This window comes from Lupinus angustifolius, chromosome LG17 (assembly GCF_001865875.1).
Source record: "Lupinus angustifolius cultivar Tanjil chromosome LG17, LupAngTanjil_v1.0, whole genome shotgun sequence".
Lineage (NCBI taxonomy): Eukaryota > Viridiplantae > Streptophyta > Magnoliopsida > Fabales > Fabaceae > Lupinus > Lupinus angustifolius.
Genome location: NC_032025.1, coordinates 3824771 through 3839261, shown reverse-complemented (window position 1 = coordinate 3839261; position 14491 = coordinate 3824771). Strand labels below are relative to the sequence as shown.

The 14491-nt window shown below is 31.1% G+C and overlaps 2 protein-coding genes across 2 annotated transcripts; one reads left to right on the top strand and one right to left on the bottom strand.

Annotated features, from left to right (window-relative positions):
• On the top strand, positions 5223-7376 carry LOC109331345 (UDP-glycosyltransferase 74E1-like). Its single transcript, XM_019565766.1, has 2 exons — positions 5223-5960; positions 6478-7376. Exons 1-2 carry the CDS (start codon positions 5313-5315, stop codon positions 7192-7194), a joined length of 1365 nt encoding a protein of 454 aa, XP_019421311.1. The 5' UTR covers positions 5223-5312; the 3' UTR covers positions 7195-7376.
• Positions 7448-12800, bottom strand: LOC109331344 (probable methyltransferase PMT21). Its single transcript, XM_019565765.1, has 8 exons — positions 12584-12800; positions 10666-10955; positions 10431-10579; positions 10074-10269; positions 9670-9880; positions 8483-9155; positions 8306-8383; positions 7448-8024 (listed from the first exon to the last, which is right to left on the bottom strand). The coding sequence occupies exons 2-8, from the start codon at positions 10927-10929 to the stop codon at positions 7802-7804; spliced, it is 1794 nt and encodes a 597-aa protein (XP_019421310.1). The 5' UTR covers positions 10930-10955; positions 12584-12800; the 3' UTR covers positions 7448-7801.

The window sequence follows — 14491 nt, the reverse complement described above, 5'->3', positions numbered from 1 at the left end:
TTAGTGGCGATGTAGTTTCCGCCTTTGTTGATTTAGTTTGTATGAACTAAAGATGACTTAACCATTTATATGTATTGTGTTATTCAGGAAATTGTGAATCAGGTTAAGTTATCATTCGATAACGATAAGTTGATTTTCCGCATTTGAGTTACTTAAAGTGATTTCCCGGAAAAAGGAAGGTTGTAAAAGGAAACAATTTTATACATCCTCATTTCAAAAAAAAATTTACCCATTTTTCCGCAATGTTTTTGAGAAGTATTTTTTTCGGGGCGTTACAACTTACCTACGATTATATGATTTTTTTTGTAAAAATAAAAATAATGTTAAAGGTAAAATAAAAAATTGGAATTAATCAATAGTGAATGTTACACCGTATTTTACCTTTATATATAGATATATAGAAGATATAAAAATAGATTATATATAGCATATATATTATATTACATTAATATTGAAAAACTAATAAATAATGTAATAAATACTTTTATTTATATCATTTATTAAAATGTAATGTATGGTTTGGCAATAAATTATGTTTTATAAGTATAAACAAATATAATAATTGTGTGTTTCATATAGTGTTATGATGAGAACCGGACCGTACTAGACGGTCCAACCGGTTTGACGGCTGGCCGAACTTGAAAATGACTCTAGTTTATCATCTTAACCTAGTGAGGATTAGACCACTTTGAACCGGAGAAATTTCGGTTCGGCCATGTTAAATCGGTTAAACTGGATTAACCCGGCAAGTAAATCAGACGGTTCACTTAAAATTTAAAAAATGGAATACTACTTTAATCTTTTATTTCACTTTAGTCCAAAAGTAGATAAAGAGACGTTATTTCACTTCAATATAATTATACATGATTATTAATTATATAAAAAACTAGATTTATGTATACTTATATATCTATAGATAAAAAATATTAATTATGTATAAAATCATTCGGTCAGACCAAACGGTTTAACCGTTAAACCAGTTAAACATAATACAATACCTCTTTCAGTTTGATGTCCGGCTCAAGTTTACAACATTGGTTTCATCTTCCACTATAATATTCTATTTAATTTCACCTTTAATACATACTTTTTCGTATTATTTATACCAAAAGGTAAGTTTAATAGTTTTTTAATAAAAACTTGAAAACATTTAATGAATTTTAATATTTTTTGTATATATCCAGTGCTTTGTTTTCAAAAAATTTATTTACGAATCTTTAAACAAAATTTCTATTTTTAAGAATCACTTTTGGGTTTATTACATCTATTTAACTGCACATTAAACTCATGTCATTTCATACTCATTATTTATATTTTATAAAAGAGAATAAACTCAATAAAGTAATGTGACTCTCCCTATATTCACTCAATATTTAACATGTGTCTTATCTTTTTATAATATAATTTAAAATAAAGATATATTGAAGGAAAAGAAATAAGAGACATATCAAACAAACGTTAACTAAATAGAATATATGAAGATAAATTATCTCATGAGAAAATACTTTATTTTGTTTATAAAAACAATTTTTTATTAAATCTATTATTACTACTATACGAGAAATTAGTAGTTAAGATAGTATAATTTTATCTAAAATTCTATTTTTTCCGGAACTTATATTTTTATCCTATATTTTATGAATGTAATATATATATTATTGGTGTAAAATTTATACATAATGGATATATTATTTACTATTTATTTGTATTACTTTTTGAAGAGTCAATGATGATTGAAAATTGATAATTGACTAATGATAGTATATAAAACTCTTACATTATTAGAGCACACATTTTTTCTCATGTTTTATTTTTATTGTTTCTCTAAAATGAAATTTGTCATTAGTACTAATAAAAAGTTCTATCGTTCTATTTTTTTAAAAATAGTTTAGTGCACATAACTTTTATTCGTGTCCATATTATTAACATATAATAATAAACTTTTGAACTATAAGAATCACTTGAGAGACAAGAACTTGTTAAAATCCTCAATGCTTTGAAGCTTTGGTAAAACATGTTTTATTTTTTCTTCCTTAATGTACCCTTCTTTCAATTACACAATACATGTATTATCTTCAAATAAAATCTTCTGCACTTTATAATCCCCTCCCATGTGTTGAATAACATATCTAAAATTCTAAACCAAATGTATTTTAGAGTTGCCTAATGCAATGCTTAAAATTTCCCCTTCAATTCCATTATATTATCTTCTTGAATTATATATTGCTAATAAATCAACATCAAATGATATATTATTTCACCAAATGTTATCGACATCATACATTAGTGTATCAATTGCACTAAGATGTGGTATTCTAGGACCAATATCTCCATCATACGCTAGGGACATATTTCATACATCTTCAATCCTTGAGGGACACTCATATATAGCCTACAATAGCATTCATTAGCCCTAACTTAAGCTCTTCACCTATTATCATACAAATTAAGTGCAAATAAATAATCACATCACACAAGAGCAACCAGAATACTGTGAAAACAATAAATTCGGGCCTTATAACAAATCAGAGATGATTATAATTAAAAATTAGTTATTGGTCACATGATAATTATGTGTGTGTATTTTTTAATCTTAACCATTCAATCAATATCCAATGGTATACAGGGGCGGATCTTCTCTAGGACAGGTGGGGGCAGTTGCCCCCCTCAAATATTTCAAAAAAATATTATAGAGATATTGTTTTTGGTATATTTTAAAATTTAACAACAAAACTTCAGGATAAGAGTGTAATATTTATGTATTATTAGTGTAAAAATTTATACACATTCACTATATCATTCATCATTCATTTAGATTAATTTTTTTAAAGAGTTAATAAAGATTGGGTATGAATGCTAGGTGATGAAGTGAAAAAGTATAAAATTCATACATTGTTAGTGCATATATTATTCTCTCAAAGAATAATACTTCTACACGACTTATTGGACAAGAAAAAAATTCAATATTCTCTTCAAAACTCTCATCCTTTATAAAGTTTCACTCTTTTTAGTATCACATGACATATTTCCCTCCCCTCATATCGTTTTAGATAACTCTCCAACTCAAACCCATTTATTTTTTTCACCTTAAAAATGTCATATTTGCTCTTTATAAATCAGTTTTCTTCAATTGCTTTTTTCATGACACATTATCATATGGCTATGAAGTCATGACATGATTACTTATGATTTGTTTGTTTCTTATATTTTAGTTGGGTTATTCCATTGCTATGTATGATATTCTTAATTTCGTTATTTCTATCTTTATATATTTTTCTCTTAAAAATTATTTATATCAATCTCAAGCATACATTATTTTGATTCTCTATTTGAAAGGATTGAAAAACTAACTTTATGCTCGATTCTTCTGAGTTTAAAATACATATAATGTTTATAAGAGATAATGAACTTATTTGTGCTTAGGAATATTTGGAATTTCTTCATAGATTTATTATGTTATATTTTTATCATGTTACTTAGGAATTTAAACATGAAAGAATAACTCATTTTTACATTAAAAAATTATATATATTTTAATAATTTTATATGTTATTTATGTATAAATTATAATGCCGCCCCCTCTAAAATTATGGTCAAGATCCGCCACTGATGGTATATGTTAAGTGTTCTCATTTCTCACAATAGCACATTATTCCAACCTGAGTAACTATATATATATATATTCATATCCATTGATAGTTAACAAAAAATATATCAAAGTGTATGAGTTTTGTATATTATTAGTGTATTATTAACTATTTATATTTAATCGTAATTGACTCTTAAAAAAAAAATAGTAGTTCAAAGGAATGATAGATGATATATTGATTATTCATAAATATTACTCTCAATGGATTTTGTGAAACCATTGACCATTGAGCAACATGTCTTTTTTATATCTTTCAATTTCACATTTCATATTTTTTTTGCACGAAAACTATCTGTACAATCTAGATTTACACCTTTATGTGTGTGTAAAAACATTTGCTTACCAAGTGAGTTTATTTTTGTCTCCATTATTGTCTTTGCATTTTAGCCATCTCATAAGCTATATAGCATTATGAACATTGGCTTTATTTGTGTTCCACCATATTTGACTCATGACATAATTTATTGAGATATTTTAGTTCCCTTGAGGACCATTGAAGAGTCACCAAATCTTCCATCCAACATTCACATGTGGAACATATTCAATTGGAATTATTTCTTAAGAGTTTGATAGTTCAACATTTTCTAGCATGAGAACAAATTTCTGACATCCTTACAAAGGTATTGTCATGTGAAGAGTTACAACTATAAGGCCTTGTATTACTGAGTGTACCACTTATAAAATTAGTAACTAGCCTAATCTGTATTGCCTATACGCAATTGTAACCTTCTAATCATTGGTAAACATATCTAGTTTTGGCAATTACTGAAATCCCTCTTCTTTAATCTCTCTTTTATCTTCTATTATGGAAAGTTGGGTGTAGGTTTAACCCAACCATATTTGGGTCTGATCATGATCCAGTCAAATTGGTTAAACGGGTTGGGTCTGTCCTATTTACTCATAATTTTATTTGTACTACCAAATGTATCATTATTCTATGAGTAAAAAATTAATCTCTCTCAAGATGTGTAACTATCATTCTAATAAGTGTTGCTCTCATCAAAATAATTGAGACTACTAGGAGCAATATATTAAATTAATGTTATTGTTAATTTGATATAATAATAACTGGGAGCCATATACTTGATATAATATTAATTAAAGATTGAATCATTAGACAATTTGCATTGGAGGCCCTAGATACTTTGATGGAATGGTTGCAGATGCATGCATATCTATTTATTTAAAGGAAAAAGATGTATGCAATCATAATGTAAAAAGTAATTACTATTAATTCTTCAAAAAAATAATACAAATGATTAATGATATACAGATTGTGTATAAATATTTGCGCATTTAATAGATATTACAAATACTATAGGTAGTTTTTCTCTGATAAGCTTTTTCACTAGAAGACAAAGTATAGCCGCCTCTACAGTAAAAAATCCACATGATGATGTTTGATCCACCAGCATATTCTTATCTTCTTACATGATACAAACAAACATATGATAAAAGTACAAATGATTGAAGATATTCAAATCTGAATTGAAGTTCTTTGATGGTAAATAATAATAAATAAATAAAACTACCCCATTTGTAGAATTTGGTTGGTTGTTACACCAAACATTATCATCACATAATTTCATCATTTGTGACTTTATATGTTAGACTCTTCTTCACCAACCCACACAAGAAGGAAGAGAGTGTAACAATCAAAGCAATGGAGAGAAAAAGCATAGCCAAAAAAGTGCACTGTTTAGTCCTAGCTTTTCCAGGCCAAGGTCACATTAATCCAATGCTTCAATTCTCAAAGTTATTACAACATGAAGGTGTGAAAATAACACTAGCTACTACAACTTTTTACTCCAAGAACATGCAAAAGTTGCCAGCTTCAATTACATTTGAGACCATTTCAGATGGGTTTGATAATGGTAGAGTTGGTGTAGCAAAGAGTCTTAAGGAATATATGGATACATTTTGGCAAGTAGGGCAACAAACTCTTGAAGAACTTATTGAAAAACTTGGTAGAAAAGGTAACCATGTTGATTGTCTTATATATGATTCATTTTTTCCTTGGGGTATAGATATTGCAAAGAAGTGTGGAATAGTTGGTGCTGTTTTTCTGACTCAAACTCTAGCTGTGAGTAGCATATACTACCATTTCAACATAGGAAAGTTGCAAGTTCCAATCACAAAACATGGTGTTTCCCTTCCTCAACTACCACAACTTCAACTTGAGGACTTGCCTTCTTTTTTCTGTAACTATGCTGAAGATTCAATAATTCTTGATTTTCTGTCAGCTCAGTTTTCTGATATTTACAAAGCTGATTGGGTTCTCTGCAATACACTTTATGAGCTGGAAAAAGAGGTAGGCCTCTCAAAGTCTTGCATGTTAATTATCTCTCACACATGGCCAGAGCTTGGTTCTTTCATTTTCATACATTTTTCAACTAATTATTGCCATTCCATATTTATTTTAGAGTAAATATTAATTTCAGTTTCTCATGATTTTTGACCTCATCAGTTTGGTCCCTCAAGAATTTAAAAAGCCAAAACGATAAGGACTAATTTTAAATGTAAGTCAAATTAGTCCTTTTTAGCATGTTTTATAACATATAATAAGGACTAATTTGACCCATATTTGAAATTTTTTAAGACCATTTTTAGTTTTTCAATTTCTGAGAAACCGAACTGGTAAGATCGAAAAACATGAGAGAATGAAATATGTATTTACTCTTTATTTTATAATAATAATTGTATTAATAATTTTCTGTCATTGGCTATTATTTCATTGGTGTTCACTATAAATAATAAAAAATCCATTGCCCCATAAAATTGTTTTCCCTCAATAAATCTTGTTGATATGTAATGGTTGATCCTTGCAGATGATTAATTGGACAATGAAGATTTGGCCTAAACTTAGGACCATAGGACCATCCATACCATCTATGTTTATAAACAAGAAAATTGAAAATGATGAAGATTATGGTGATGCACAATTCACAAATGAAGAATGCTTGAAATGGCTAGATGATAAGCCTAAAGTATCAGTTGTATACATTTCTTTTGGTACTATGGTTGCAATCAGTGATGAACAATTAGAGGAACTAGCCTATGGTTTAAAGGATAGTGGAAGTTACTTCTTATGGGCAATTAGAGACTCTGAACAAACTAAACTACCCAAAGACTTTGAATTGAAATCAGAGAAGGGCTTAGTAGTTGCATGGTGCTCCCAACTGAAAATTCTAGCTCATGAGGCTATAAGTTGCTTTGTAACACATTGTGGTTGGAACTCTAGTTTGGAATCTTTGAGCTTAGGAGTTCCAATGATTGCAATGCCACAATGGTCAGACCAATACACTAATGCAAAGTTTATTGCAGATGTTTGGAAAATAGGAATAAGGGCTAAAGTTGATGAGAGAAAAATTGTGACAAGAGAAGTATTGAAGCATTGTATATGGGAAATAATGGATAGTGATAGAGGCAAAGAAGTGAAGAGTAATGTGTTTCAATGGAAGACTTTGGCTGTTGGAGCTGTTGGTGAAGGTGGAAGTTCTCATAAAAACATTAAGGAATTCATGGATGCCTTGTTTCATTTATAAACAATATGCAGTGGATAACAAATTGCTTCTTCATCAATCAAATAGATCTTCTTTATGATCCTTCTGAATAAGGTTGCATGAAATTTGATGTAAACTATGTATTAAGAAGGCAAAGTAGTTGTAATTTTAGAGAATATGTAGTTTAGTAACCTTCATGATCAATTGAATTTAGTTTGTCTTCACTACTTTTCTAATTTTATTAATAAGTTAGATCCTTAAAATTGTTCTAAACTTACTTTACAAAGTTATGCAGTTGAATATGAAGACAAAAAAGTTGTTATTCTCTTGTAAAGAATTCCAGTTCATATATAAATAGAATATCAGAAGCTTTCTGTGGATTTTGAACTTCATTTCTTCACATGAATTCACTTGGATATTACACAACAAAAATTAGATAAAAGGGGTACCTGATACAGTTGATGCCATATAAAGAATATATCTATAAGAAAATTTTCTATATAAGTTAAACTAAATCAGATTATTGAGGTACCAATTCTTCATTTGATAAATATGAACTTCACTGATTCTTGGTGTCTATATTATAAAAAGAAGCAATCTTTTTTTAGAGTGGCTATGAAATCTTTTTTCCTTTTGCTACTAGAATTGGTCACCTTGAACCTTTTTTGGATGAGTTCCCTAGCTTCTTTTGGCATATCAATATCTTCTCTTTCTCAACACCATACTCTGTGTTTTCTTTACGGCATCCCCATCTCATACCCTTGGCTATGGTTGCAATGGCATCGACGAAATAAGTCGACTCTCGAATGATAGCATGCCCACCAGGTCTTAGTATTCTGTCCATTTCAAGCAACACATACTTCATTTCACACCTGCCAAGTTACAACCATTGTTAGAGAAATCTGATAATATAATAAAAAATCAAAATGGTGTTTGTATATCATTTTCTCATACCATTTTTACACCTAGTTCATGATGTTCAAATATTTGGTTAGCACCAATATACTGTGTTAACTAGATGTTGTATAATGAAAATTTTAAAATTTAAAGAAATAGTATGAATAACAAAAGTGGTTCAAGAAACAAAGTTTATAGTGAATCAATTAGTGTGACTATATAACAAAGTGAAAGCATATTTATGATTAGTAACTACCTGTGGCTTTCATCAGTGAAGAGTCCATCAAGATGAAAGAGGTCATATGTTCTAGGATATGTTGAAAAAGCCTCACACCTATCAAATAATGAAAATCAAATCAACACTAGACCTTATGATATAAGACAAATACATTAAAGAGAAGATTATATTTCATATTTATCATTTGAAAGTTACCAGTCATGGTAGGTTCCGATAAGTCCTCGATCATAAACCACGGGGAGTGAATTAGTTCCATAGGCGGATACCACATTCATGACCCATAATGGATCATTGATCAATGCTGCAGCAAAGCCTCCATACAGTGTATTCATGTCCATTACATTTCTAACCTTTTCAGTTCCAAGTTCAGGAAGCAACTTCTTGTAGTGCTGAACACGCTTTTTCCACTTGCTGTTATCATGATTGAAGGTACTAGAACTAGCACCATGAATTGCTGAAATCCGTTCCGGGGTGGCGAGCAACCGTTCAGGCCACTTAGGCATGTATGTGAGAGCAGATTTCTTGTACTTCGCTTCTGGAACCACGACACAAGTACGAAGTGGAACGTACCATCCTGCATCTGGTTCAAAGCTGTCATCACATTTTGGTGGGTAGGTTTCACTTGGAAGCTTATCATAGCAGTTATTATCTTTAGACTTTTGCCATACTGCAATGTCATCCTTTTTATTGTACAATTTGAAGCACATTGAAGTGAGCACATCCTGTAACTTCTCATAATCTGATCTTTGCTCTTCAATAGTTGTGTTCCATCCACGCCACCTGCGCTCGTAGTTGACTGGTGGACCAGACAAAATCCAAAATCCTCCAGGACGAAGAATACGGTGTATTTCATGAAGATAAATTCCACCTAAAATCAAAATGAGATTAGCAAAACTATTAACAAAATTTTGGAAAACATAGTAGAGAAAATTGAAATGAGAGAACTTGCAAACCGAAATTTTACTGACAGGTGTTAAGTATATAATACATGGCTTATATAGACTAGTGATAGTGACTAACTAACTATTAACTGATTACATATATGTCTAACTACTAACCTACTCAAATATTCATCAACTAACTAGATTGAAATTGACAGCATGAACTAAATGTGGAACCTTAGTTACAAGATTTTCTCACAATAACAGGCCGAGGGAAGAAAACTCAAACACTGCTAGCTTTATATGAATTTAAGGCAAAGTAGTGAAAAATTGCAAAGCAAGATTTGACAAAACTAGATACTCAATGGAACTAGTTATAATCCAGGCTAGAAAGAGTCCTATGCCATTTACAACAAATGTCTAAAACACCAAGCTTAAGCAGCTTCAAGGTGGAACAAATTATGTTTAATTGCTAAAATTCATAATCTAAAGAGTAATTACCGAATTCTGTCCATGGGATAAGGCATCTAGAGCAATGAGCCATATCGAAGGAGTTTGATGGGTATGGAAGTCTCTGTGTAGAAATAACTCCAAGCATTGCCGGGATACCACGCTCCAGAGCAAATTGAACCTGAGCTTCATGGTTGTCTCTTGGAGCAAGAGAAATTGTTAGAATCCCACGATCCAACAAGTCGCCGCCCCAACTAGCAACCTAAAATAAAATCAGTCATGTGGATTAATTCTCTTGACTACTATATGATTGAAATTTGCAACAGAATTCACCAAGCAGTAAAATATGTTCACATTGCATTCAGAAAAGAACAGGTTTAGGTGAACTAGTAAATGATGTTTAAGAAGGAATGCTAAGAACTGCAACAATTTGCATTGCTATTTGAAAAACTCACCCCACAACCAGTATCAATGGCAGTTCTCACAGTCCCATCTTTCATTTCCGGGATCAAATCTACCATTAGATCAACATATTCACCAACACCATTGGGAAACATGGTACCTCCACCGGGAAAGAGGAACTTCTCCCCTTCCTTTCTCAACCAATGCTGATTAGACTTCTCATTGTTGATCCAATCATATGGCACATTCCTGATCATAAAGCATACATCATGTTAGATCATAATCAAACTTTTTATTGTTCAACTCAAAGCATATATTATGTTTGAGATATAATAAATTTCGTTTATCATTCATGTGTCTTTCTTCGCCTAATAGCTTAACGAGAGTTGATTCATGAAATGTTATTATACCTGTACCAACATTCATCTCTACTCTTTGGCCATCTGATTGGAGGCTTATATCCATCTGGTGGAGGAACTAAGCATTCTTTCCTCTCAGAAAGTGGAGGGCAATGCCTTTCCAACAAAGTAAGCCGATAAGTTCCGTACTTTCTCCATCTCTGTAAAACCATGCATTCTCAATCAATAAAGGAACTTTCTTCCTACAAATCCTACCCTATCAGTAATGTAGTACTACTATTATTACCTTCGGATCCGTGCACGGGGTGTAGTCTTGTAAGTCAGTGCTGCATTCAGGGAAATTGATGGGTCTAACTTGCAGAGAACCTGATTGCTTAGGAAGATCAAGGGCCTTCTCAACGATATTTGTCACAAGCCCACCATTCTGAGAACTACATTGCATTCCACCCAGATAGAAGGCTATACCACATAGAACAATAACTGTGATTGCCACAGTGACATTCCTGTGCTTGTTTGGCAGGTTGATCGGTTTTCCATCTTTATGCTTCATGATCCAAGAAATATTTAACTATCTATCTGCAATAATGCAGCATACTCAACTTCAGTGAATGCAACTACGCCACTTCCTTCACTATACACAATCTTTTTAAGTTTTGAGAATAAGCCTATCAATCTTCACCAAAAAACTTAGCAGTTTCTAATATGATAATAATAACATTAAGTGTTACATATCATCATTACTCTTCAGTCATAGGAAATCCTCAAGAAAAATGACACCTTGTACTTAAAAGAGCCACTCTAAGTCTCTAACCACCCTATACAATAAGAATTTGACCAAAGAACTAAGGTCTAGAATCTAGATTAGTGGCCTCATTCAACTTAAGAAAATTATATTACTTAATCTGAATTATCATACCCTCCTAGTTCCAGTTCCACCAGCTAACTAAAGAAGCAAACTTAGGATTAGGATCACCACATTTTTAGATCACATAATTCGTATTGCCGACAAAAACAAGAACAAGCAAAAATCAAGGAAAATGTCTGATGCTCACCACCAAGATTCAGATCACATCATATATGAAGTATGTGTTAAGATGAGTTGTGTGTTAGAATGTGAATATTAGCATTATTAGCAATCAATGACCAAGAAAAGACAATAAAAAATGTTGATTATTAATTGCAACACATCACACATCAATAGTGAAAACTACCAGCACAGTTACCCAAGCAGATCTACCTGACAAGACACAAATTCCAATGACGGATCTAATTATGAGAAGTTAAAAAATGGTAAAGAGAAAATAAGTTGATTGTTTATTCTAGCTGGTAAAAATGGACACACACATATACATGTATAAAGATTAATGATTTTTATATATCACAAAGTGAAAAGTAAATAGATATGAGGTAGTATATGTATGTGAGTGTGTGTATGAAGCATAAATAGAATGGAATCTAATACTACCATTACACTCTACTTTACATTTTTTGAGAGACAGCATTTATGATCTTCACATGATACTGGGGCCCAACAAAAACTGGTCCTCCTAGCCATGCTAGTGAGGACCATTCCAACCCATTATTGACTCAAAAAGGCAAAAGGGACCGCTAGATCTCACAGCCATGATATATTTGCCATTGATGAAGAAGGGAAATTTGCATCACTTAGTACTGTGATCTGGTTCCTTGACATGTAAGAAAAGTACCCATCATTCTTTTGACAGTGATTTCAAATCAACTTAGCTGTCTTTTGTTCTTAACTTTCTTCACCGACCAATGGCTATGAAGCTGCATGTGTCTATGTTTTACATTCGCATCTAAAGGAGCAAATGCAAGACAATACCATAGAATGTGATTCAAAGCATGAATAAATCATAGAACAAAGTCAACGAACCATTTTTTTCAACAGAAAATGGAAGATTTTTTTTAATAAACTTGAAACCCCATGTTGAGTTTGAATGGAAAATGGTAAAAAGTGGAAATGTTGGAAGATAACACAGCGAATGAGCACTCCACAGTCACCATAACAAGCTTTTGAGGGAATCCAAAACATAACAAATAGAACCCAAAAAACAAACAGAGAAAACACAGAAGCAATAATAAGATCTTTGAAGCAAAACAAATCCAAAAAGATCAGATAGAAGCAAGAAAGCAAAAAATAATGATATAAAAAAGTAAGATAGGAACAAAGAGAGGGTACGTACCCTTAACCTGTATGAATGTGGTTGAAAGTTGAAAGAATAAGAAGAGGGTAATAAGGGTGTGATGGAAGTGAGAAAATGAAGAGAACCATGCAATGTGAGGAATGGTTGTGTTTGTGAGGTTAAACTAAAGATAGCTCAACCATTTATATAACTATTTCCTCGCCATCTACATCGCTAAACTGTCCCATGTTTTTGGGTCTTCTATCTTTTTTTCTTCTCTCTTCAATTATGCATGTTTTTCAATGATAGTAAATTGGTAGTAATAAATAATAATAGTAACATACGAAGAAAAAAGCACTTATTAGTGTTTGGAAAATAAAAATATAATAATGTTTCATTAGATGCCAAAATAAGTTTAGATTGGATCTAAGAAATGGCGTGCTACAAAAGTTGACAGAACTCAAATCTCAAAGACTCAAACCAGTTTTCTGCCGACACAAATTTGAAAGTTAATAAAAGTTTGTTAATGTAAATTGGTTTAGAGATTTTTTTCTTACAGCTTTTTTTGTATTGTTCGTGTAAATTATATCAGATTGAATAATATCTTTCGATATGATTAAATATTCAGAATTAACCATAGTTACTCAAACTATTAATGATCCGTATAATTAACTGGTATTATTTGTTTTTGAGTGACATGTGAAAAGGAAATGATATTAAGAATTAATGCAGCATTAGTGACCACCGAACGCGTGTGGATTTACTGCTAATTTAGGATTCAAGTCGGATTATCTTACCAGGTGTGTATATCTATACCAAAAATAATATATAAGTGGTGCATGTAAAATGTAATAATATTAAACTAGCCGGTAATTAAACTAAAAAAATAGATCAAATAGACGTTGGTCTAAGATACTTAAGGTTGATTGTTCGATTTGTGTGAGCGATATTTATTGAGGGAGTGAGTCCTGAAAGAGATTAGTTCCTCGTCCGGTAAAAAATACTTAGTAGAAAAATAACTAACAAAAATTGGGGCAAAGATGATGGATAGATTCAACCGAGAGAAATGGAGAAGTGATAAATATTTATTTGTTTTGATGTTTTGAATGGTAAAAATTAAATTTTATGATTAAAATGTTATGACATATTGTATTTTATTTACTGTTAAAGTGGTATATGTTTGATCCCTTTAAGCAAAGTTTCAGGTTCGAGTCTTGTGGATGGAAAAAATATCAGCGAGAATTAGCCTCATATACCTGTGGATGTTTTCAGCTCAAACAAGATTGCCTCCAATACGAAAATACAGGTGAAAAACCAAAATAAATATTTTATTTTATTTATTATTGTGTGGCATTTGTTTCTCTGTTCATACATAGTAGAGTGAATTGTTACATGTCTGGTTATTAATTAAACCTTGTCCTTGACGGTGCTGCTTATTGGCTGTCCATGACCCTTCCTCCATTTGAGTAATAATTTCACTGACATCCATAAACAACCTATTCCTTTAACAATTCTATCATAGTCTTTCTTTATATGTACTTTATGTTCATGTTCATCAAAACATGATGCTTTCATTGTATTTTTTATTAACTAATAACAAACCGGGGGAACAAGTGGAATAACAAAGCTTAAAAATTAGGAAAGAAAATAAAACAGAATTTTTATTCACTTTGTTGAATTATTGCCATTTTTTGTATGAACCGCAATTTTTCTTCTTTGTCATCAGTGAACCCCGAACTCCTCAAAATCACTTATCGGTACCTACTATTACCTATTTTTCTGAACTATTACATCAATCTAACTATTCTATATATGACAATGATTAAAATTTTGAATAAAGAAAATTTTGCATTTTTTTGTGTGCTTGAAGGTTTCTAATTTTCAAGAATAATGGTTTCTAATTGATATATGTTTAGGGCTTTATCCACTAATAGTTTTAGTCCTAAAAAGCAATTTTAGATTAACATG